General features: G+C 41.5%; 1 protein-coding gene across 26 annotated transcripts in view; it reads left to right on the plus strand.

Moving 5' to 3' along the window:
• HHAT (hedgehog acyltransferase) overlaps positions 1-24,924 on the plus strand; it is a 317,507-nt gene that overhangs the window by 267,383 nt on the left and 25,200 nt on the right. For 24 of the 26 annotated variants that reach the window (XR_011498116.1, XR_011498115.1, XM_070497291.1 and 21 more), the window contains one exon: positions 274-418. Coding sequence is in view for 23 of the 26 variants with exons in the window: in XM_070497291.1 (XP_070353392.1) it covers positions 274-418 (145 nt within the window). In the remaining 3 variants the exon portion in view is untranslated. Of the gene's footprint in view, positions 1-273; positions 419-11,801; positions 23,711-24,924 lie in introns of those variants that run through there. The other 2 variants (XR_011498117.1, XM_070497279.1) reach the window with 2 other exon arrangements.

Raw genomic sequence — 24,924 nt, forward strand, 5'->3', positions numbered from 1 at the left:
AACTGCATCTTAACCAGCCTCAGTACTTGTGTTACACATGTCAGAGAGAAGCCCACTTTGGCAATAGGAAGTAACAACTTGGGGGTGCGTCTCTTCTTTCCTCAGACCAGAATGAACATGTTGCAGGAATATTTTGAGACCTGTTTAAATAACAGCCTAGCTCAGGCTCTGGGGAGAGGCATCCTGGGCTGGTAACAGAGAAAGTCTGCGTGATGTCTCAGCCCTATTTTTCCACCCTTGTGATGGGGACATCTCTTGCTGTCTTCCCCATAGGCCCAGTTCTTCTCCCCACAAGCTCGCCGTCGATTCCATGCCGCCCTTGCATCTTGTTCCACCTCCATACTGATCCTGTCCAACCTGGTGTTTCTCGGGGGCAATCAAGTTGGGAAAATCTACTGGAATAGGATCTTCATACAAGGTAAGTTGCCTGGCAATGCTGTTTTCAATCAATTTCTTGTTTTCCACGTACACAGTTGGTATCTTGAATAGGATTTAGGGGAGGCATTCATTGTTCTACTCATGGTATGTGACCTATAAAATACCAACCGGGAACAATTTTATGGATTTAGCTGTGACTTTAAGTGTCCCTTATTTTGATGTACCTCTTGTCTATCATGTGACACTTAACATCAATAGGTACTGTGCCAACTCTCTCAAACTCTCCTATTCCCTTCTACTAAGTTACCTCTCTGATTTTTTTATTTTTCTTAATCTTCCTTACTAAGACCCCAGCCTTCAGTATATTGCAAATTTTAACCTTGATCCATTTGCCACTCTGAAAGTCTTACTAGGAATATGTCCTAGAAGCCCCACTCTGCTGTCCTGTGGCTGTGGGCAAGGCACCTGGATTTGCCACAGCTCTTTGTTGTGGGTGTTTTTGTCTGAACATTGGATGCCAGCACTAGCAGCTGACCTTATGTTTAATGTACATTAAGTGGCTCTCTCAGTGTTCACAGCAAAGCCACACCCGCAGCAAGTAAAATGCTAGCCTATGGGAATTATTTTGAAAACACTGCATTAATAATTGGTCATCATTTATTTATGGTCACCATTTCCCCTGGGCTGGAACTAAGAGCTCCATCATGTCCTTAAGAGAAATGGGAGAATGGGAGCACTCACAGTGCACGTTACTCCAGCCAATTCACTATGTGTTAAAAGCAAAGATCCCCAGTTCTGTCTCGCTGACCAGTGACATGGTTTTGTGCTTTTGGCTTGGGAAGATTTGCCAAGTGGTGATATTGTGACTCTGCATGGCTAGGCTTTCATCTCCACAACTGGGTCCCTGAGGACCTAGCGATGCTTTCTGTACAGCACTTTTCACATCAGAAATAACCCTGGCACAGCTGTGTGATCCTAGAATGCCAGGTCACGGATCTAAACTGTGGCAGGCTTGGGTGAGCCAGGCTCCAAGGAGCCATGAGAAAGCCCTATGCTGCTTTCATCTCGTCACTACAATATCCCTCTTTGATCTTGCTTACTGAAAAATGTTTTAGCTGATAGTTCCTGAAAAGACCATGTACTTTTTAAGTGGAAGCTGTCCGTTAATAAAGATGGGAGCTAATGGGGTGCAGAGGATCTAATGATGAAAAACTGCTCCTGGAGGTGGGCGACAGTGGCTTACTTCTCTTGCCTCCTACCACAGTACCTAGCATCACACCAAGAACACTATGGCTCAGAGGAAAGTGCTGATTAGGGTTTGCTGGTCATGTGAGCGAGAAGGCGCTGACCTTTGCTTCAGTAAATCAAACATATCAGGTGTTTGTTACTTCCAAGGCACTGAGAACACAGGGGTGGAAAAAGAAGCACACACAAATATGGGAGCCACACGTGCCAACAGAACCACATCAATAGATTCAGATAATTGCCGTGCCAGACGCATGAGTGAAGGGCTGGAAGTCACAGGATGGAGTGGCTGACCTTCCCGTGGAAGGTGGACTTCACAGAGGAGGTGGCATTTGAATTGGAGTTTTGAGCAATGAGTAAGAACTTGCCAGGTGGAGAGGGCAGGTGCATAGGGGTTATTAACACTAGCTGCCATGTCAAATAATTCCAAACTCTCAAGAATTTTTCCCCATTTAAGTTTATTCCTCTTACAGTTCAATGTGGGTCCAGTGGCTTTTCCTTAGCCGTGGCTCCAGGACCTAGGATGTTTCTGTTTTGATTCTCCACTGACTTGTCCTGGCATCATAGGGGAAGAGAATGTGGGGATGGAGCCCCAGGTACTAAATACGCCTGCCAGAAGTGACATGTGGCATTTCTGCTCACATTCCATTGACCATAACCAGTCAGGTGGCCAACCAAAGGACAAGGCAGGGAGATGTGGGGAAGTACCCAGATACTGGCAGATTACAGCGCAGCGAGAGAGTACACGAGGCGACCAGCGGGCAGTGCCCAAGAGGCAGTTGAAAATATGACTTGGAGTTGGGGAGGCGGGTGGGGCTAAATGACTGAGATGTGGGAGCCAATGGCAGAAAGGCTGTAGGTGGGACCATGAGAGTGGACATGATTAGCCAGGGAGCATGCACAGAGTGAGAAGAGAGCAAGGAGGGAGGTGGAACCTGGGGATGCTGGCAGCGCAGCAGCTATAAGATGTTCTTTCTGCTTCTCAAAGGCAGAAGGATCAAAGCACAATTTGCCCTGCACCCTGTAGAGCTAACAGCCGTCACACCAGGTCAGGGCTCTGAAAAATCGGGTCTGCTGCTGCACCATGGGTCTTACTATGGTCTATGATTGGATGTATATGTTTGTATCCTTGGAACTAGGGGCCAGAGTCCCGGGGACTGATTCTCAGAGTATGGAGGGCTCTATGGAATTGTTTCCCTCTGGTTTCTGAGGCCAGGGAAGCTGAGCTTAGAAGGCATTTTCTTGTCAGAGATTCTTCAGATCAACCTGGTCCCATCTTAGCTGGTCTGTCCCATGGGCTTCCTGAGTCAGGGAATGTCTAATGGGGTTTTGGCAGTTACCCCATTTCTCTGTTCCCTGCTGTGGTCTTTATCCCCGAGTGATTGAATTTAGATATCTCTTGGAGGAAAGTGAACCAGATAGTGCCATCCTTGAGAACTCTGCATTTCTTTTCATAAGCAATTTGATTGACCTGATAGAAGGTTAGTATGAATATTCATGTTTTGGCACCAAAAAAGTATTAAAGGGTTGATAGGACGCTTCCTTAAATTCTGCTGGGTGTGTTATATTAGCTTTCTAAAATTTTATTTTGAGTTTATTTTGAAACTCATCTGGCCCCAAAGACTTCAGATTAGGGGTGGTTGACCTACACATGTAGCTGCTGATTAAAGAGCCAGGAATTTGGCATCCTGGTTGTCTCTGGCCTCTTCTTTCTGCCAGATAATCAGTACCTGTTGTTCCAAGACCCATTTCTACACACTGAAGAAAATGCAATGAAGAGTGAGGAAGTCTGTCTGTAGGTGATGGAGAACATTTAAGCTCAATGTCTATATTTCCAGGTTTAACAGGAAGATGACCCTTCCCTGGGGATGACTCCCCTTGGCCCTCTGTGCCTTCATGGGCTGGGGCTGCTGCAGCGACAGGGTGGAGCTGGTGGCACCACATCCCTCTAACAGATCTCACCTCTCTGAGTCCTGGAAGAGCAGGAAGGGGACAGACAGGTGTCTGGAGGAGTTTGCAAATTCCCCACAGTGAATGTGATGTAGTTACACGTATGTCTCAGGAGACACACCTTCCCTAATTCCCAGGGAGCCTTTCCCAGCATTACAGATGTTTCTAGAACTATCTCATGATTGGCCTGCAGAAGCTGTATTAAGGTCAGTGTCTCTCTGTCTCTCCTTCACTGAGTTTAAATATGGACTTGTTTGCTTTAAGCTACAAAGCTTATTTTAGTGGCTTATGTAAAAATCTGTGCTCTGATCTCTATGGGGTTGGTGATATGAGGCTGTAAAACCAGGCCCTTCCCTTTCTGTCATTCCCTGCTGTCCAGAAGAGTGGACAAAGCCAGGCAAAGGATCAAAACACTGAGTGGCCCCCTAGGGCTCTGGTACATGTCACAAACAAACCATTTTTATCAACAAGTGTTCCCTCTGCTGCAGAGGTTGGAGAAGTAATGTTCAATTAATTTAGTGACAAGTAAGGAATCTATATTTTTCTCTTGAAAAAAAATCCCCAAGCTTTTACTTTGAAATCTGCATCAAGCAGCTTGAGGAATGTGAATGTTTAGCCCTCTCTTTATGTATTTTTAAGGAACTTAACTGGGTCCAGGGATCTGAGAGGGATGTGGCTGGGGATTTGGTCCCCAAGCCTGCTCTAGGAGGGACCCTGCTGTGTCATGCTTTGCAGAGGCAAACACAGGTTGCTTCTTACATAACTCTTTGGCTCTCAAAAGCATTTGTTGATGGAAGGAGCTTTCTCATGTCTGCGTTAAATCCTCAGCATTGAAATGTGTGTTAGTTTCTTGAACAAGCAGTTGATGACCGCTCTATAACTAAAAAATATGAGTGAGTTAGAACTCCAAGTCTGTGAGACCAGTGTCTATAAACCAAGTGTGTCTTAAGCATCCTTGCATAGCTCTGTAGTCCTAGACAGTGGGGAGTCAAGGCAACCAGTGGGAACATGTCTGGCCTTGAGGGGGCTAAGAGCTTATAGTGTTTGTCTGGGTACAGGGTAGTGTTCCTTTTGAAAAGTCCATCCTACTTCTGTCAACATAAGGCATGAAGTTTGTAAAAAACAGACCTAATCGTTTCCTAAGAGACGGGGCCCCAGATGCTGCATCTAGGGTTTTATGGTGATGAGAGCTTGGTAAAGACGTGACATCCACCAAACATTCTCCTGCCTGACTTCTCATCAACGCATACACACTCACACACACGTTTGTTTTCCCGCCTTGTTGCCTGATCTAGTTTGGCAATCTCCATCTCAACACTCAGCTGCTAAAGTGGCCCTGAGCCAGGACGAGGAGAATTTGATTCTTTTCCCTCCAGATGGCAATGAGAGAGGAACTAGTAATTTTCTTATGCAAGTCAGAACCTTTGCACTCTCTGTATTTGCTTGCTATTTCTAGCTGAGAAAAAAGAAAGTATATTTTCTCCCTGCTTACTAGCTTGTCCAGCAGTTTATTTGTCTCCTGACTCAAATGGCTCTGGACAGGCATTTTATTTAAAGCTGAACTGGGGTGTTGCACTGGAAATTCTGGAAGGCTGTGGTTAAGTAGAAATTCATTCCCCTCACATCTTTAATTCTTGGGACTAAAATTTCATTTTTGATGAGAGAAGACAGAGGGCAGATGTCAAGGTCTTGGGAGCCTTCCTTTGTGATTACTTTGTTTCACCATCTTCACCAGCCCTTACCTTTAAATGGAGTTTTCGTTGCTCTGATTGACTTTGTTTCTGCCTTGCTGGATCCTCTGCAAGTTCTAGGATTGAGGAAGAGGAGCTTCCCATATGTTGTACTGGCGGTGAAGTTGTTACATAGATATCGGTTAAGCGATTGACCCATGGTTACACATTGGTCCATTTATGGCCATTCTTGGCACTTGAATTTCAAAACTTTCAGATGTCTTGGGCACTGGTTCTCCTAAAAGCATTTCAGACCAAGTAACTAGGCATAGGGCATGAGAAATAGTGAGTGGGAGTTCTCATCCAGCAGTGCGCCTGGGGTAATGTTAAAGCTGAGAGAATTTCTAAAATATCTAGAGAGGAGTATGAATCATAGTGCACTTAAATCCTACTTGCTGCGAGGTTGTGTGAAATTTTTTCCTGTTAACCAGGAGTTTCCACAAATTTATTTGAAAAGAGTTTCATGGAATATAGGAACATTTTAAAGTGTCTTTCAATAGAATATCAAGCAAAGACTTGCATAGCTTAGACACAATCAAATAAAAATAAAATAATTTTGATTTTCACTGATTTATTAGCATATAATATTTGAAGTCTCTACCTCTTGTTGGCCCCCAGTCTGCCTGCCCCTAGTCCTATATATACAGGGTAATATTCAAAAGTATGTTACAATCAAATCATTATGTTATACACCTTAACTATGACAATGTTATATGTCAATTATATCTCAATAAAACTAAGGAAAAAAGAAGTAAGTGTATTACAGATATGATAATAGATATTAAAATCAAATGAAAATAATTTTCAAAATTTAAAGGTCTCCTTTATTCTCTAACTAAACTATATATATAATAAAGCTGCATACCACATGATATGTATTCAGTATATAAAAGGCTATTTGCAATAGGATTCCCAAGTCTGTACTCTAAGGCCCTAACTAGGAAATCACTTGGGATTACAGCGCATGCATGCTTTCTGAAATGAAACACACATCCTGGAATTTATATTATTAATTTTATTAGACTGCTTATTACAGTTACTATTATATTTTCTACCAATGGGTGCAGAGGTAGCTCAGCACCAGCTGTGCCAGTGCATGCCAGCTGGTTATAAAAGGGGAGGGCCCTGGCCTTTACCCCCTGGTTATGGGACTGGTGCCTGATGACCAGGATAAAGTCTGAAATGGTAACTATATTCTAGTTTTTCTCACATGCACCAGTAGCCAGGAGACCCTTTTTACCATATTGTGTCCTCAAATTAGTACTGAACATTTTTTAAAGCATTAAAAATTAAGAAGAGTTAATATGGAGTTCAGGAACGTTTTTGTAACAGAAAAGAAAATCTAGCAAGAGTCATCACCATCAAGTGTCTCAGCTTTGGAGGCAAATTCTTTTGGGCTGCAGGACCCATCGTTGAGTTTATTTCTGTTTGCCAGTACAGTGGGCACTGACCACTTGCTTTATGTTGCCACGTGTATTCATTTCCTATGGCTGCTGTAACAAATTATTACAAATTTGGTGGCTGAAAACAATAGCAGTTTATCTCTTACTGTTCTGGAGGCCAGAAATCTAAAATTAGTCTTGCTGAACTAAAGGCACGGTGTTGGCAAGACTGGCTCCTTCTGGAACCTCTAGGGGAGAATCTCTTTCTTGGCCTTTTCCAGCTTCTGGAGACTGGCTGTATCCCTTGGCCCATGACTTGCCTTCCTCCTCTTCAGAGCCAAGAGTGTATCATCTTCAGCTCTTTCTCTGTCCCTCTGCTTTTGTCATCACAATGTCTTCTATCCGACTCCTCCTGTGTCTCTCCTATAAGGACCCTTGTGATTACATCAAGCCAGCCTGGACAATCCAGGATAATCTTCCCATCTCAAGATCTTTACCTTGATCACGTCTCTGAAGTCCCTTTTGCCAGATAAGGTAACATTCACAGGTTCTAGACATTAAAACCCAGTCATCTTTGGAGGAGCCATTATTTAGCTACCACAGAGTGATAAGGTAGCAATTGTCATCACGCAGAACATCCCTTCTACGGCACCACTGCAATAGCAAGAGATTTGATTATAAAATAGCAATTTGGATATGCTACTACCTTTATTAAAATGAGAATATGCCTGCAATAAGAAATGATATTTGAATTTCACAAAAGTACACATGTGAGATTTGTTATCCTGAGGGGTTTAGAGAGTACTATAGGGGAAAGCTGCAGTTTTGCTCGATCAACATTTGTTCCACATTCTTTGGGAACAAACCTCACCTACTCCACTCTCAATCAGTGTCATTCTGGTGGGACACACCCCGCGTCTAAGACCTAGGGGTCAATACGTGACCAGGACTGGCCAGTCAGTATGGCTCGTCTCCCCATGTGGCGCAATTCCAGAGTTTTTGTTGGAACTGTCGGGAAGGAGAAGCTCTCTTTCTTTTGTTGTTGCAGAAGTGTCAGAATATTGGGCTCGAGCTGCTGGCAGCCCTCTGGACATCACCAGTGAAGAGCCAAATAGAGAGGGAAGCCAACTCCAAGGAAAGCAGAGCTGCATCTTAGACACTGTTTTCGAGACAATGCCCTGCCACGTATTTTTAAGCCCCCAAATCAAGGAATTCTTGAAACCAACATATCTGTGTACTTTTCAGTTACAGGAACTTTGTTTTGTTTTGTTTTACTCAATTCATATTGGGAGACAATTCCCCAGGGCTCTTTTGTGTTTCTGCATGTCTTTTGAGCAGAGACAGACTGCCTTTGTTCCAGACTATCTTTCCAAGAATATTTGTACAGCAAACATCTTTGGAAGGTGGAGATACTGTCCTCCTCCAAAGTAGAGTATTTGTTTACTGTCCAGTATAATAAATAATTCTTCCTGGGGAAAAAGTCAGGCAGGCTTACTGCCCATTATAAAATATTCGGATTCCCTGAGCCCGGGGTTTATCTCCTATAACATAACACACTGCATGTGCAGGCATCACCTGGTTCTCTTCACATTGCATTGTGGGATCTGGGGCTCAGGGAAATGCTCTGGCTACTGTTGTTGCTGTGAATAACAAAGCCCTTTGTCTCTGACCCAAGAGTCTTGTGTCTTCTGCTAGCATCCATGAAATTGACAGGCTAATCTCTTGCTTGCAAGTAAGGTAAAATCTCAGAGCCGTCACTTATTAACAATCTGGTTTGGTTGAATTTCTGTCACTTGTAACCAAAAGCATCCTATCTAATGTAGGTGGAATATACCACTGTGACAGGTTTGTAAGGGACGGATGTTTGGGGAGATTCTTTTATACTGAATCATTTTTTTTGTATAACTTTTTTTTTGCTTATATGCCTCCAAATACAGCAACTTTGAAAAATTATGTACCCTGTTATGCTTTTTAAATTCTTCTATTCTAAATTTAAATAATTAAACAGATCTATTTTTGCCATATTATAAATATTGACATTTAAAAATAAAACTGACACTTTTTAATAATATAAATTACAAATAACTTAGTGATTTGATATACACCATATCCTTTCAAAAATATATGAGCAAGGTCTTCTTTCACAGTGATATTTCCTTGATCACTTATTTCTGTTTCATTTCCCTCACAGAATTTTGTCTTGTCTAAAAGTTATTTCCTTTATCAGTTATCATACTTCTCTGCAGCATTGTTGTTTTTGTTTGTTCATTTGTTTTTCTATTACCATAAGGCCAGAAATGTAAACATTTTTCTCCTAGATTGAGTTATCATTACGATTATTAGTAGTAAATAATTCAAAATACCCAAAAATGATACCATATGATAAATAATGATTAAACACAAAAAGCAAAATTTTATTGGAAATACATTTCTCTTGAGATGAATCGAGTAGGAATTTATGGTTGTTTGATTAAAGGAGTTATCTAATTGTCCCTTTATTTTGTTCTCCTGACTGTTTTAAAGTTTTGTATTGAAATGTAATATAGCCTGGAAAAGTACACATAAGAATTTTCTCTAGGTGAACACACATGTTTAGCCAGCACCTAGAGGCCCCTTCTCATGACTCCTTCATGTTGCTACCTGCCCTGAAGAGTCACCACTATTCTGACTTCTAAATGAATAGCTTTTTACAACGAGTTTTTTTTTTAATATATCTATAAATAGAATCACATAGTATGTATTTTTTTGTGTCCTGCTTCTTTTCCTCAATATCATATTGAGAGAGTCATCCATACTTTTGAATGTGGTTATAGATTTTTCCTGCTTATTACTGTGAAGTATTCTGTTGTGTGAACGTGACACAGTTTATTTATCCATTCTTCTGTTGATGAGCATAATAGCTATCAGGTCCTATGAGCAGTCTATATGACCTGTGGTGAAGATATGTGTGCATTTTTGTTGGTTACATTCCTGGGAGGGATTGCTGCATCACAGGGCATGCATATATTCAGCTTTTATAAACACTGTCAAACTGCTTCTCAAAGTGTTGTGCCGATTCCCTTGAGGGTTTACAAGGCTGGGGTAAGAGGCTTGCCTTTCCTTTGTAAAGTGAGGTACAGGATATTTTATGAGAGGAGGAGGAGAAAGGAGAACATTAACCTTAGACAGATGCATTTTTAGAGAAGGATATATATATAGAGAGAGAGAGAGAGAAGTTGAGGATTTGGAAATCAATTCTTCTCAAGTTATCCATGTTGTTTATACTTTGGAAAGTCCTGCTATAACCCTAGTGATATGCACAAGCCAGTTTGAAGACTGCTGCTCTATAGGGGAAAGAAGATCATTCTGTCCTTTATGTCTCACATCATCATCTTTATTCTAGCCCCAGAGAAAAGAAGTATTGATCTAGACTGGACCATGGTTGGGTTAGTGTGTATCAGTTAGTCACTGCTGCAAGACAAATCACTCCAAAACTTAATGGCTTAAAAGAATAAGCATTTATTTAGTTCATGAGTCTCTGTGTCAACTGGGGTCTTGCTACTCTAGGACAGCCTCATGCGTATATCCATGGGTCAGCTGTGGGTTGGATTTGCTGATCCTAGCTGGGCTCTCACATTTCTAGGACGTTAGCTGGGATGAACTGGGTAAGTCAGGTCTGCTCCATGTTGATTTCTTCTCCTTCAGCAGACTTGTCCAGGCTTGTTCACATGGCAGTCATATCAGATGAAAGGAGAGAGCAGAAAATTATTCAAGGCCTTTTTAAGCTTAGGCTCAGAACTGGCATATGACCACTTCTACTGCATTCTTTTGGCCAAAGCATGTCATAAAGCTAGTCCAAATTTAAGGGGAGGGGAACTAGATTCCATCTCCCGATAAGCTGCACGATCATATTTCAAAGGGTGTTGATACAGGTGGGACTGAAGGAGTGTGACCATTTTTGCAATCTGTCTTAGTTGCATGTTCAGAGGGGGCAAAAGAGCTGGCACAAGAGTGTGGCTGTTTAGATGATCCCATGAGGCTGGAGAAGTAACAAGAGTCACACTGGTCCCATTTTGCCATCTCTCCCCTTGGCCTCTTCTGCTCTTGTAGCTCTCTCTCCCTCTTCTCCCTGCAGAGGCTTTCTCTCCCTCCCATGTCGTAACTCATATCCTTTTGTTGTTTTGCCCGGGGAAGGCCAGGAGAGGGTCAGGGCCAACTCTACACCTTGCAGTGAAAGGATCACAAACACTGGTGTGTGTGGATGTGTGTGTGTCTGTATCATCCGTACTGTTAAAATGTGGACATTGGAACATTCAGGCTGATCTGCCTTAAAGGAACTTCCCTGTGGTCCAGCCTGGCCAGGTGGAGTTCTGCACAGCGTGTGGGGCCCCAGCCCAGCTAATAATCAAATGTTCCTTTCCTTTGCTTTGCATAGACGTCTAGGCTACCAGCATTCAGATTTTGCTGAGTCCTCTGACTAAATATACCTTAATGCCTCTTAGCATCCATTGTTACTATTTTAACTCTTTATTGTTTGTTAAATAATTTCTACTTCACTAGTACAGTTGGTCTTCTCATCAACCCGGGGAGATAGTTGAAGCAGATATTATCGCAGTGTTACTAATAGCTCTGAGGCTCAGAGAGGTTAGGAAGTTTGTTCATAGTTACACAGCTCGTAAGCAGGGAAACAAGGTAAAATTACAAGTCTTTTGACCCCAAATCCCATATCCTTTACATTGCACCATTCCGTCCTCTCTGCTCTGTGAGGCCTAAATCACAAGCAATCACTGTTTTCACCACAAAGCATTTGTGATTGTCACTGTCGGAGACAAAGTCTAAGGCACCTGATTTATTCTATTCCTGGTACTTATAAGTAGGGGTTGTGGTGGGGTGGGGGTTGACAGGAATCAGACCTTCCCAGTTCTGGGACTGAGGGTCCAGCCTGCACAGCTAGCTGGATTGGCCACAGGCTAGCCTGCACCCCTGCAACTATTTGTATTCTGAACCTGCTCAGTTGGTGAGAGACTTGCTCACCTGACAAATCAGCATTCAGGGTGTTGGTTTTCCCCCTCTTGGACTTAGGCATTGTGTTAGCTCGCTCACAAGACTTGTTTCTCATATAATCCCCCTTACTCAGACCGAGAAAGCAGTGGAAGAGGAAGATCATTTTGTTTGGCTGTGCTCTCTGAATTACCAGAAAACAAAATAGTCTCAGGATGGCTGTGGTAAAAGCTGAAGACCTGCGATCGCAGCGTGTTACATTGCGCAGTGCTGGGAAGACAATTGTGGTTTTTCTCCTTGCTGTGAAGATCAGAAAGTGGAATCCAGGGGGACTTTTCCTTGCCTCAGGAATTTTGTTCGGCACCATGGTCACCTGTCTTGAGTGTAATTAAGGCAGTCAAGTATTTCAGTGAATATTCAGTAAAAGAGAATGAAAACCATGGAGAAAAACTTTTCATCGTCTTGAAATGAAGACAGAGAAAAATGAGTCCTTATTTGTGAGCACTTGTTGAGTGCCATACAGGATTGTTCAAGGGGTCAGAGCTTTGCATGGACAGGCATTTGAGCCTCATCTGGACCATTTTCTCTGCACTGACTTGAGATTCTTGCAGCATGCCAGCTGCTGCCCTGTTCACATTATCTGCTGCTGTGGGGTATTCTTTGCAAAGGAGACCTACTAAGAGTAAAGCATGGTGAGGGGGGTGCTATGGATTGAATCGTGTTGCCCAGAGAGATACATTGAAGTCCTAATCCTATTATCTCAAAATGTAACCTTATTTGGAAATAGGGTCTTGACAGAGGGAATTAAGTTAAAATGAGGGCATTAGGGTAGGCCCTAATGCATATGACTGGTGTCCTTATAAAAAGGGGGAACTGGAATACAGAGACAGACATGCGAAGACATGGGAAGGCAATGTGAAGCCACAGGGAGAAGGTGACAGAGACAGAGATTGGAGTGATGCTGCCATGAAAGTCCTGGGGCCACCAGAAGCTGGAAGGGGCCAGAAAGGAACCTCCCCTAGAGGTTCAGAGGGAACATGGCCCTGCCAACACCTTGACCTCAGACTTCCAGCCTCCAGAACTGTGAGACGATAGGTTTCTGTTGTTTTAAGCCATTCAGTTTGTGGGACTTTGTTATGGCCACATAACAAACATTTGTTTCTTAGGAAACTAAAGCAGGCATTGTGGTATGGGAAGGTGGGGTGGTGGGACATGGTACTGAGATGGGCTGGCAGTGACTCCCCACTGTAAGAAATGCAGTGCGGAGCATCAGTCCAGAGCTGGAGGGTCAGAAACACCCTCTTCAAGTGTTGAAGATCACGCCTTAGACTAGTTAGACTTTGCTCTGAGGGTATGGGCCTTAGGACAGGCATCTCCATGGTGTGAAACGAAGGTGGGAACAGTCACACGCCCAGCCACAACAACGTCACATGGTGGACGTAGTCATCCAGAGCAGGGTATTCCAGGCCTGAGGCCCAGCGAAGGTGAGGAGGAAGGAAAGCTGGCCTTCTTATTGCTGGAGAACGCTTGTCTTTCATGGCTGATCCAGGTCAGTTTAAAGAGTGTTGATGTGGTTGGTGAAGGTGGGTGAGCAGAAGCAGGGGCCCACAGTGACCATCCAGGGATGCACTAATAAGCAAATTTTAAAACAAAGCCAAACTTCCAGCTACCACCTGCTTTCCTGTTCGTCTTCTCCTCGTGTGTCCTTCTCGCATGCATGATGTTGATTATACAGGAAGCAGCAGATAGAAATAGCTGGTCTGGAAGTATGTCTCCCCGTGTCAGGCTGGCAAATGGAGGCTTCCTGAGAGGGCAGGCAAAGCTGATGCTCCACCTGGGAGCTGCCCAGCATCCAGCCGACCCGAGGCTCAAAGCCTTTGTCTCCGGTGCCAGCCTGAGCAGAGTGCCCGCAGCATCTCTCTGCTCCCCTCTGTTCTCCTCTGGGTATTGTCACACTCCAGCTGCTGCCAGCTCTTGCCCAGAGAAAGAGGCAGCTGCTAATTTTAGCCATATTTAGGTCTCCAAGCAGCACATCTTAGGACTTTTCTTTATTTTTCTGGTGGCATTTTTATGTGATCTTGGGAGCAAAAAAAAAAACCTGAGGACTCACCTGCTATCAGTAAAATAAAAGGGGAAATCTAATATTTTGTTTTAAAAAGTGATTGCATTCCTTTGATGTTAGAAGTCTCCCAGGGGCCAGGGGTTTGTACCAAAGGGAGTTATCTGTAACCTGTGGCTTTTAGAAGGAGAGGAGAACAGACAAGTGAGGGCCGAGCCAGGGGATATAACACTGTGCCCAGAGACCATTAGGAAGATGTCTCTGGTCTGCTTGGGGGAGGCCAAGCCACCCAGTTTTTGACACAGGAACATGGGATTTTGCTGATAAACCTCATTCCCCCTTTCCACATTGTTTGTTTATACCTTAAGTGGATGAGACCACTCTCATTTGTTTTGATTCCAAATTGTGTCTCCAGGTGAGAAGGTCTTTGAGCACATTGGTTGTAGTAAACAAGAAGGGACCATTTGCATCCTGAGGGCTGTCCATCACAGAAAATCTAAAAGATGTCAGACAATGTAATGGTGGTATTATTTGCTGACTTTCAAGTGACAGATAGCCAAACCATGATCACACGGTTCTGTCTTGGGAACCATGCCTTTTCTCAGAAATTCATTGTTTTTCACTAAACTAGAAGAAACCAGATAACTTTTAACATAACAAAATTGTTTCTGGTGCTGTTTTAATATTCTGATTGTATCCACAGTTACCTATCACTGACTTTTCTCGTATTTGAAGCTTGCTTCTTGATTACTTTACTCACTTCGCGGCTACCCCGACAAGATTGCTGGAGGGTTGGGTCATATCTTTTGCATTACTGTAAAAAATTGCTATCATCAGCATGGATTTTACTAAAAGGAGCAAAAGTACACAGTAAGACAATAAGAAATGGGGAAGCATCTCAGCCTGTGTGGTTCAGGAAAAGAGGCCCAATGGTCAGGTGAGCCTCACTGAGGCTACGATCTTTTTTACGGAGAAAATTGCTTGAAAGAGAGGGCCATCCTGTATTCCTGGTGGTCATTATACTCGATGCTTGGGATACAGTGATAATCAAATGTGGCAAAATGTGCCACAGTGCTTTGGGACATAGTGCTTTGATAGTTAAGTGCTTTGGGGACAAAGAGGTGAATGGTTAACTTTATCTTCTGGGTGAGAAAGTCATCATGGAGGAGGTGACGTCAGAGGTGGGCTTAAAGGATGAGTAAGTATCAGAATTGGGGGATGAGCACAGCATGCACAAAGGCATGGAGGCATACAATTGCACAGTCAGGAAACTGCAAGCTTGTCAGGATCATACCAGGAAAGGATGCAAGGTGTGATGTTGGTGAATGGGCTGGTTGCACCCGAGGATACCGAAAAGGTAAGTTCAAGACAAGATAATGAAGGCCATACATGCCTTGCTATGGAGCGTAGACTTCATCCTTAATAGGCTGGGGGAGGCATGGGTCACAGAAAGAACTTTGCAAGAGAGTGACACAAATCTCATTTTTGAAAGATCCATATATACAGTTTAGTGGTTTTGGTCCCTGAGACAGGGGCAAAACTACTTGAGGTTTATCCACTGTTTTGTAGCTCACATAAATTAATTTCTGAATTTTAGAGAAAGAATGGCTACTATGCCAGCCCTGATGGTCTAGTGGTTAAGATTCAGCACTCTCACTGCTATGGCCCAGGTTCATTTCTCGGTCAGGGAACCACACCACCCATCTGTTAGTTGTCACACTGTGGTGGCTGCATGTTGTGGTGATGCTGAAAGCTATGCCATTGGTATTTCACATATCAGAAGGGTTGTCCATGATGGACAGGTTTCCGTAGACCTAGACTAAGAGAGACTAGGAAGAAGGACCTGGCCACCCACTTGCAAAAAATTGGCCATGAAAACTTTATGAATAGCAGTGGAGCATTGTCTGATATAGCCCTGGCAGGTGAGAGGATGGTGCAAGAAAACCGGGCAGGATTCCGCTCTGCTGTACACAGGGTCGCTAGGAGTTGGTATCAACTCTGCAGCACTAACAGCAACAAAATGGCCACTACAGGTGTCTCCTCTGTTTCTTTATCTTTACCCCTTGACTTTAAGCACTGTCTTCTTTTGTGCTGGGTCTTACCGATAGCACCTCGTTCTTTATATGCTTGGTTATCTTTGACTATATTCTGCTCATTTTCTTACATACTTATATGTGAGGTTTTTTCTGAGGCCTGGTACGAAGGTATCTTCCTCCAGACAAAACTTGTGCTTCTGTCTGACAGATACCTAGGACTGGTCCATGGTTACATCCCCCTGGGGAGAGATTCACTTCCTTCTTCCTCTTCTCCGGAAGAAAGGGGCTCTGTTTACTTCTGGTTCACCCTTAACCTGCAGGTGATTATGATTCCTTTCTAGGTCCCAGCTTCATGTGCTTTTGTGGTTTGCCTTTTAGACTCATTGGTTTTAGCAGGCCCTGGGATTTTATTTCTGTTATTTTACCCCAAATATTGCAGCATAGTCTAGACAGACAAATGTTCTCATGACAAAAATATCTTTAAGAATTTCCCTTGTCTCCCTGGGTTCTCATTTTCTCTCAAATTTTGGCCTGGAAATTCCTCACTGTCATGGCAGAGCATTGCCAGCTTTTTGAAAAAAGTTAAAATATTTATCTAGCAATTTTAATGGGTTTTTTTCCCTCTTCCAATGAGAGAATTGATCCAAGTAATTTACCTGCCATTGCCAAAAACAGAAGTCTTTCTTAGATTCTGTAGAAATCCTGATTTTCCTTTGAGTCAAACATGGCATTTGAAACATCCAAGAGTTGCTAAGATGCTTAAATATAAATAGGAAGCATCACATAAATTCCAATTAGTGAGTTCATATTGGATTGCTAACAGAAGTTAAGTGTGTTTGAGGACTCTGCTAATTTCTGAGGGCTGTGTTTCAGTGCTAGTGCAGAATGGTGGTAAAGAACTCTGAAATCAGATACATTTGAGCCATTTACTAGCTATGAGACCATGGACAAGGTACCTAACCTGTCTAACACTCAGCTTCTCACCTGTGTATTGAGATTAATACCTACCTCATAGGTGACTGTGGAGATGAAATAAAGTATGAATATCAAATCTTGCACAGTCTCTGGCACATGGTGAGCCCTTACTAATGGTAGCTTATTATTGGTAACATATTAACATTATTCCACTCACGTGGCCTCTTTTTCGTCTATCAAAAATAGTTTCAGGGATATCCACAAGCAAGAGAATGAAGTTGGACTCCTACCTCACACCATATATAAAAACCAACTCAAAATGTATCGAAGACCTAAGTGTAAAAATTAAAACTCTTGGAAGAAAATATAGGGGTAAATCTTTGTGACCTTGGTTAGCCAATGGTTTGTTATATATGACACCAAAAACACAAGCAACTAAAGGAAAAAAATAGATCAGTTGGACATTATCAAAGTGAAATTTTTTTTCTACTTTATGTAGGCTGTCTATTTATCATTTTATTCCTGCTTTTACTATATGTTAGTGTCATTTCAGTTTTATGTGTTCTTTGGTATTATTTGGTGTGTTATTTTGAGGGGTCTTGGAATGCTCAAAAACTTTTCCCATAGTTGCTTCTTCGCTTTATGCCATTCGGATTTAGGAAAGGTTTTGTAGGAACACTCTACTTTCAGCTAGCGGGGAAGCAGGTGTTGGCAATAGTGTGCTGGTAAATTGGCTCTTAAAAGAAAAAAAGCCCTACTTTTTATTGTTTGCATGATTTTCATGGTGTAAATATTTCCCACCCTGACCAACTGCAGTCAAGAACTGGCTGGCAAACATCAAAATATTTAACAATCTGTTCTATAAACTGGGATGGACGCCTGTGTGTCTGTTCTCTGATCTATCCCAGGTGGCCACTGCCGCGGTCATGTCAGGTGGCAGGTAAGATATGGAACAGTTTAGCACCTTACATTCATCAAAATGAGAAATTTTTGTGATCAAAGGACATCATTAAGAAAGTGAAAATGTAGCTAGAATGTGAGAAAATTTTACAAACCATTTATCTGATAATAAATTTGTATCTAGACAATATAAAGAATTATTACAACTCAATAATAAAATGACATAATTTAACATGGGCAAAGGATCTGAATAGACATTTGTCCAAAGATGATATACAAATGACCAATAAGCACATGAAAAGATATGCAACATGATTGGCCATCAGGAAAATGCAAATCAAAACCCCATAAGATACCACTTCACAACCACTAGGATTGCTGTAATAACAAACAAACAAACAAGCTCAAAATGGCAAATGAGTGTTGGTAAGGATGTAGAGAAATTTGAACCTTCATATACTGCCTGTGGAAATGTAAAATAGAAAACAGACACTTTGGAATATAGTCTGCCAGTTCTCTAAAAAGTGAAACGGGTTAAAAGGGTTACTGTATGACCAGCAATTCCACTCTTAGGTATATACGCATGAAAAACGAAAATATATGAGCACACAAAAACTTGTACGCAAATGTTCATAGGAGCATTATTCATACTAGTAAAAAACGTGGAAACAGCCCAAATGTCCGTTAGTCAATGAATAGATAAGATATGGTATTTCTATACAATCAATTATCATTGAGCAATAAAAAGGAATGCAGTGCAGATACATGCTACACTGTAGATGAACCTTGAAAACGTTATTATAAGTGAAAGAAGCCAGTCACAAAGGACCACATATTGTATGATTCCATTTCTATGAAATGTCCAGATTAGGCAAATCCATGAAGACAAAAAGTATATTAGTGGTTGCTTAGGGCTGGAAGGGATGGGGGTTTACAGAGTAATGACTAATGAGCATGGGATTCCTTTTTTGGGGTGATAAAATGTTCTATAATTGATTGTGGAGATGGTTGTACAACCCTATGAGTATACTGAAAGCCATTGAATTGTATACTTTACATGGGTTAATTGTATGATATGTTAATTGTATCTCAATAAAAATGTTAAAAATTAGTTTGGAGCTAAAAGATAATTGATCTGTCATGGTAGTTCTATCTGTTCCTCAATCCATCTGTCTGTCCATCCATCCATCCATCTGCCCTTCTTTCTATCAGTTTACTCTTCCCTCCATCCTCCCATCTCATCTCATCACATTTTTTCCTTACTTCCTCATTCTATAAATCCAAAAAACACTTATTGGTCATCTTCTAAAGTCTAGGAACCATGCTAGTCCTTGCCTTTCATCATGTTAATTTGACACTTCTGATATCCTTATGCTTTGCAACTGCCTAGCAAAGGTGACTTTTCCAAACTCTCCAGAGGAAATGCTTTTTCAATCCATCCAGGAAACAGGTGGATGCATAGAAGTGGAGAGAGTAGTTTGATTCATAGCCAGGGGCATGCTGAAGTGACAGGAACACCTGGGGCACATCTCACCTCTGATGAGTCCTCAGAATGCTGTGTAGGTGTTTTTCTGGTTTTGTTTATCTGCTGTGACAACTCAATATTAAACATGTATGACATTCTCTCCTGCCTCCTGTCTGTGGTTCAGTGCAGGTTTGATGCCTGGTAGCAGCATTTCTCATTATTAACACAGTGTTGAGTGATTTCAGGGTTGACCTGGTCTAACACAGCTCTCCTAATGAGATTTCTCCCCTTTGTGTCATCATTAATCAGTATGATGTCAGCTATTCTCTTGCCCAACTTCCAGTACAGTTGTTTCCTAACTTTGCTGCCCGTCAGAATCACCTGAAAAGCTTATTTAAAATGCAGAATCCTGAGCCCCTACCTCTGAAGAGATTCTGATTCGGTAGGTCTTGGGTAGTCCCCAGGAATCTGTATTTTAATGAACACTCCTAGTGATTCTGATTGAAATACTCCCTGTGTCACTCCTGAGATACTCTATTATAGTTGATCTGTTAATACCAGCATAGTTAACACTCTGGGAAATTTCTAGTGCCCTTCCAGTGCCCATCTCTTCAAGCTTGGAAGATTTGCTCCATGGCTAAGAAGGAGCAAGCATTATACTCTGTGTGAACCTCTCCCACTAAGTTGAATGAGCAGAATCTAGAATATGTGTTGAGATTCTTGAGGGAGACATGAACCCAACAGCTCTAGGCAACTTCCATATGTCCAGTGATATAGATAATCCAAACTGTAACATATCCAAATAATCAGCATCTGGGTTTAGAGGCATACTGTTAGATATCAGATGTTTGCACCCTCTTCAATTTGCTTGATTTGGTAGGAAAAATAAACTTGAATTTTAGGAGATAAGATGGAGGGGCCTTGGGAAGAGGATGGCCCCGGTCATCGTCTTCCCAAGGCCCAGAGGGAGGGGAATAGGGACAATGTTAGCTATAGTGAAAATTTTTCTCTGAATGCAGGTAACTGAGCACTGACTCCAATAAGGTGGATAGGAAGTCTTAAAATGCCTCTAAATCTGCACATACTTCAAAATTTTGTGTGGACACATGTTTTCCTCATGAAGATGTAAATCTATCAGAGCACCAAATTCCTTACCATCGTCACCATCAAAATGCCTTTGTGGAAGCGCTAGTTACACAGGGGGCTGTATTGAAAAAACCAAACAAAAAAAACTTTAGGCTAATGCCAAGCGTCCTTGTTATTTGGGATTTTGATGTCTAAGACATCATTGATGAATACCAACAAGGAAGGAGGAGACTTAAACTAAATTTTAGTTGATCATGAAAGAGAAAATACTGTAATAGCATCTGACACATAGATATCCCGTTACATTTTGCAAAGCACTTTCATTTGCGTTACAGTTCTGTAATATAGATGGAACAGAATTGTTATTCTTATTTAAGTGGGTGAGGAAACTAGGGCTTAAGTCAAATGACCTGCCAAACCCACTTACCTAGTAAATGACAGAGCTGAGATTTGAACCCATGTCATCTAATTCCTTCTTCAGTGCTATTTGCACTCCATCACACTGCTAAGAAAATGCTGGGGTTTCTGCTAAGTGTCTATCTGGAGTTGATAATTTAGGAATCCTGCTTTGTTATTTTTTAGGGTGTGAATGATGAACTACTGAACGCTGCGTGAAAAGAGCCATATAAATGTTTGTGACATGGATATCAGTGATTAGTGTATGTTTTGGGAGGAACTGAATTTCCATATGGGGGGCAGGAAAATCTCAGTACTTATCCTAAAAGTCTAGGAAGGCTTCCAAAAAGATGGAGATTTTGTTTTTCAATCTTGAAAGTAACATTCCGTTTCTGAACTTTTATTTTATAATATACATAAAGTGCACAAATCTTAAGTGTGCAGCATGAATTTTCATAAACTGGACATACCTGTTTAGCCAGTACCCAGCACTCTAGAAGTTTCTCCTTGTGATCCATTCTAGTCACAACCCCTTCTAGGGTGGCTGACACCTGATATCTAATGACATAGATAAATTTTGCCTGTGTTTGAACTTTATTTAAATAGAATAATAAGGTACTATCAGTTCTGCCATAATGCTTGTTTTGAAAATGCAAATTTCCATCGTGATTGATACGTTAGGGAACAATTTGAGCATAATGCAATTTAGTGTTTGTTTATGCGCAGTTTTGTCCTTAAGAAACTCTAAGTGAATGCAGAAAACTGCCCCCAGCTGAACTAAGCCCGGTAGGAATGCACAACACGCACACATGCACACACCTCAAATGACTACCAGCTACCTCAGTTCATCCAGCATGGAACTGGTGAGCCACACCCACCACATCTAGTGTCACTCTTCATCCAATTTCAGATAACTGCCCTTCCATCACTTCACAGTAACTTGAAAGCTACAACCCATCTTTTCTTTTCTTTTTTTCCTGAGGAAGATTCGTTCTGAGCTAACATCTGTGCCAATCTTCTTCTATTTTGTATGTATGTCGACCTACACTGAGGAGTGGTGTAGGTCCAGGCTGGGAGCCCAAGCTGGGCCACTGAAGCCGAGCGCGCCAAACCTAGCCACTAGGTCACAGGGCCGACCCCAACTGCAGCCCTTCTGAATCCCGTTCCTATAAGCAAACTTCAAATCTTTGTAATCATAAAGTATTATTTATTTTCGTACTTATTCATTTCTTGACCATTTTACATACATAAAACTGTGCTACCACTGTTATTAGGTTTCTATCTTGTTTTCTTTCATGTGTCACTGGCAAAGTTTCTGAATGTTATGCTCCTGTTTATTCCTTTAAGCCCTATGGTTTTTAACTGCATGATTTTATGTAGTGTGGTGATTATTAGGAACACATATATCACGTTATAGCAGAACTGACTATATTTGTTTCTCTTTTGTGTCTTCTTCCAACCTTATATTTGAGAGATTCAGCAACATCATTATGTATAGCAAGTTTATTCATTTTCATTGCTGTATAGTATTTCATTGTATGAATATACCACAATTCGTATGTCTACTCAACTGTTGACTGGCTTGTTAGATTGTTTTTAGATTGAGGCTATTACAAATAGTGCTGCTTTGAAAAATCTTGTGCATGTCTTTTAGCACACATATGTACACACTTCTATTGGGTACAAACCCAAGAGTGGGATTGCTGGGTTTTAGGATATGTGGATGATCAGTTTCAGTAGAAGTCATGAGTTTTCTAATGTGGTTGCAACAATTTATTCTCTAACCAGGTGTGCATGAGGATTCCAGTGGCTCTGTATCCTCTCCACAACTTGGAATTATCCACATTCTTAACTTGAGCTCTTCCTCTGTGTGTGTGTGTACGGTATTTCATCATGATTTTAATTTGTGTTTCCCTGATGACTGAAGTTGAAGTATCTTTGCATATGTTTATTGGCCACTTGTTTACTCTCTTTTGTGAAATGCCTTTAGAAGTCTTTTGGCCACTTAAAAAAATGGAATTGATTGCCTTTTTCTTCTTCATTTATAAGCATTCTTTATATATATTCCAGGTAAGAGTCTTTTGTTGGTTTTATGTATTGCAAATATGTTTTTCCACTCTGTGGCTGCCATATTTTACTTTGTGTGTGTGTGTGTGAGGAAGATTGGCCTTGAGCTAACATCTGTTGCCAATCTCCCTCTTTTTGCTTGAGGAAGATTGTCGCTGAGCAGACGTCTGTGCCAATCTTTCTATATTTTGTATGTGGGATGCTGCCACAGTGTGGCTGGACAAGCAGTGTGTAGGTCCACGCCTGGGATCCAAACCCGCAAACCCCAGGCCACTGAAGTGGAGCACACAAACTTAACCACTACACCACCTGTCTGGTCCCATATTTTGCTTTTTAAATGGTGTTTTTTGATGAACAGAAATTTTTAATTTTCATGAAGTCCTGTTTATCAGTCTTGCCTTCATCATTAGCGGTTTCTGTGTCCTCATTAAGAAATGTTTGTTTACCCCAAGGTCATTAAGATATCACTCTATATTGTCTTCTAGAAGCTTTATTTTTTTACCTTTTCCATTTATATCTACACTCCATTTGGAATTAATTTTTGTGTATGATATGAAATAGGGATCAGGATTTTTTTGTCTATGTAAATATCTAATTGACCCAGCAACATTCATTGAATGATTGTCATTTTCTCACTGATGTAGTGCAATCTTTGTAATAAATCAGATGTCCAATTATTAATTTGTCCCTTGAGCCAATACTGTAATGTCTTAATTAGTGAAGTTTTATAATTCTTGTTGTTGATAATGTATTTCCTCCACTTTTGTTCTTTGAGATTGTCTTGGACCTTTGACTTTCCATACAAAATTTAGAAACATTTTGCTAATTTCTGGCGGGAAAAAAAAGTTGGTTGGTTTCTGATCGGAATTGCATTAAATATGTATATAAATTTGGCAAAAAATTGACATCTCTACAATATTGCTATATCTCTTGATTTATTTAGGAAACAAATATACATCTAATAGTCAGTGGTGCTCTTTGATCAATCACAAATGAAATCACTATGTATGTAGATGGGGAAATACCTAATATATTCCAAAACGTTTTGGAACATACTGCTCATATGGCAGGTGAATCATTCCTTCATCTTGTAAGGCATCACTGTAACCAGGCTAGTTGAATTGGAGATGCAGAGGTGGGGGGGGTGGGGATCACGATTTAGCACTGGGAAATCAATCACTTAATGCTTTTGCGTGAACCACGTGCCTGCAGATTGCAGCTTTCCTATGGTCCCTCATTAGCTCCATTATTTTTTGCCACCAGACAGCTTTGTTCGAAGAGAAGGGGGAACATTTTATTCAATTTAGTGGGCAGAATTTGAATATAACAGAGCTAATTGCAGAAGCATCTGGAAACATTACACAGAATAGCCAGTGGTGTTTAGAGCTAGTGGAAAATGATATATTCATATGCCAAGAATTGAATTGTAATACTTCTAAAAATTTTCATGCCATGGGGAAATTATTATTTTTTCTTTTTTTGAGATTTGAACTGAAATTTTGGGCATTTTTGAAGAATTATTTGGAAATTTCAAGGTCCTCTGGTTTACCCTCCTTCCGATGCAAGACAATTTAGTATACTTTACAAAAGCCGTAGAATTATGGAAATTTAGGTGCAAAAAGATCTTGGAGGAGAGATTCTGGCCTCACCCTCCCATTTTGGAGATGGGGACATTGAAGCCAAGAGAGGTCAAGTTACTTGTGTAGGGCCAGAACTAGAGGCCAGCTCTCATGACTCTCAGTCCTATGCTCATTTCAAGAGGTCAGCGTTTCCCAAAGCATAATCCATGAAACAATACTCTTGGGAGACTGACATGTTCCATCTAGCAAGGGATCCTTGGCAAAATGGGTTTGGAAACTTTTGCACAGCATATCCTCTTGAAAATTTACCATATACATTGGCACTTTCGCCATATAGTAAGGATGTTTGTTTAATTCAGCATTTCCTTGACATTTAAGCATGGAAGACTTTTTGCTTAGGACCTCTTGTTCTAAGGCATGGGGCAGTGCGGGAAACCTGCACTGGGCTGTATGGAGCTGTCTAACAGCCTTTGCCGCTGCCTAGGCCTCTTCTCATAAGTTTCACTGGTTGCCCGTCACCATGCCCTCTGAGTGGGCATCTGAAAGTAAACATCCTCTAACATTTATGTCACACTTGGCTAGGACTTTGCTTATAGTATCCCATTTAGTCCTCACAAAATTCTTTAGAAGGGTAGTTATTCTAATCCCTATTTTACAGATAAAGAGAGAATCCGAGAGGTTAAACTTGTTCATGGCCATCCAGCTTTGCAAATAGGATGGCTTTCCATCACACTTGGCTGCCTCCTTACCAGATC

Source organism: Equus asinus, chromosome 25 (genome assembly GCF_041296235.1).
Source record: "Equus asinus isolate D_3611 breed Donkey chromosome 25, EquAss-T2T_v2, whole genome shotgun sequence".
Lineage (NCBI taxonomy): Eukaryota > Metazoa > Chordata > Mammalia > Perissodactyla > Equidae > Equus > Equus asinus.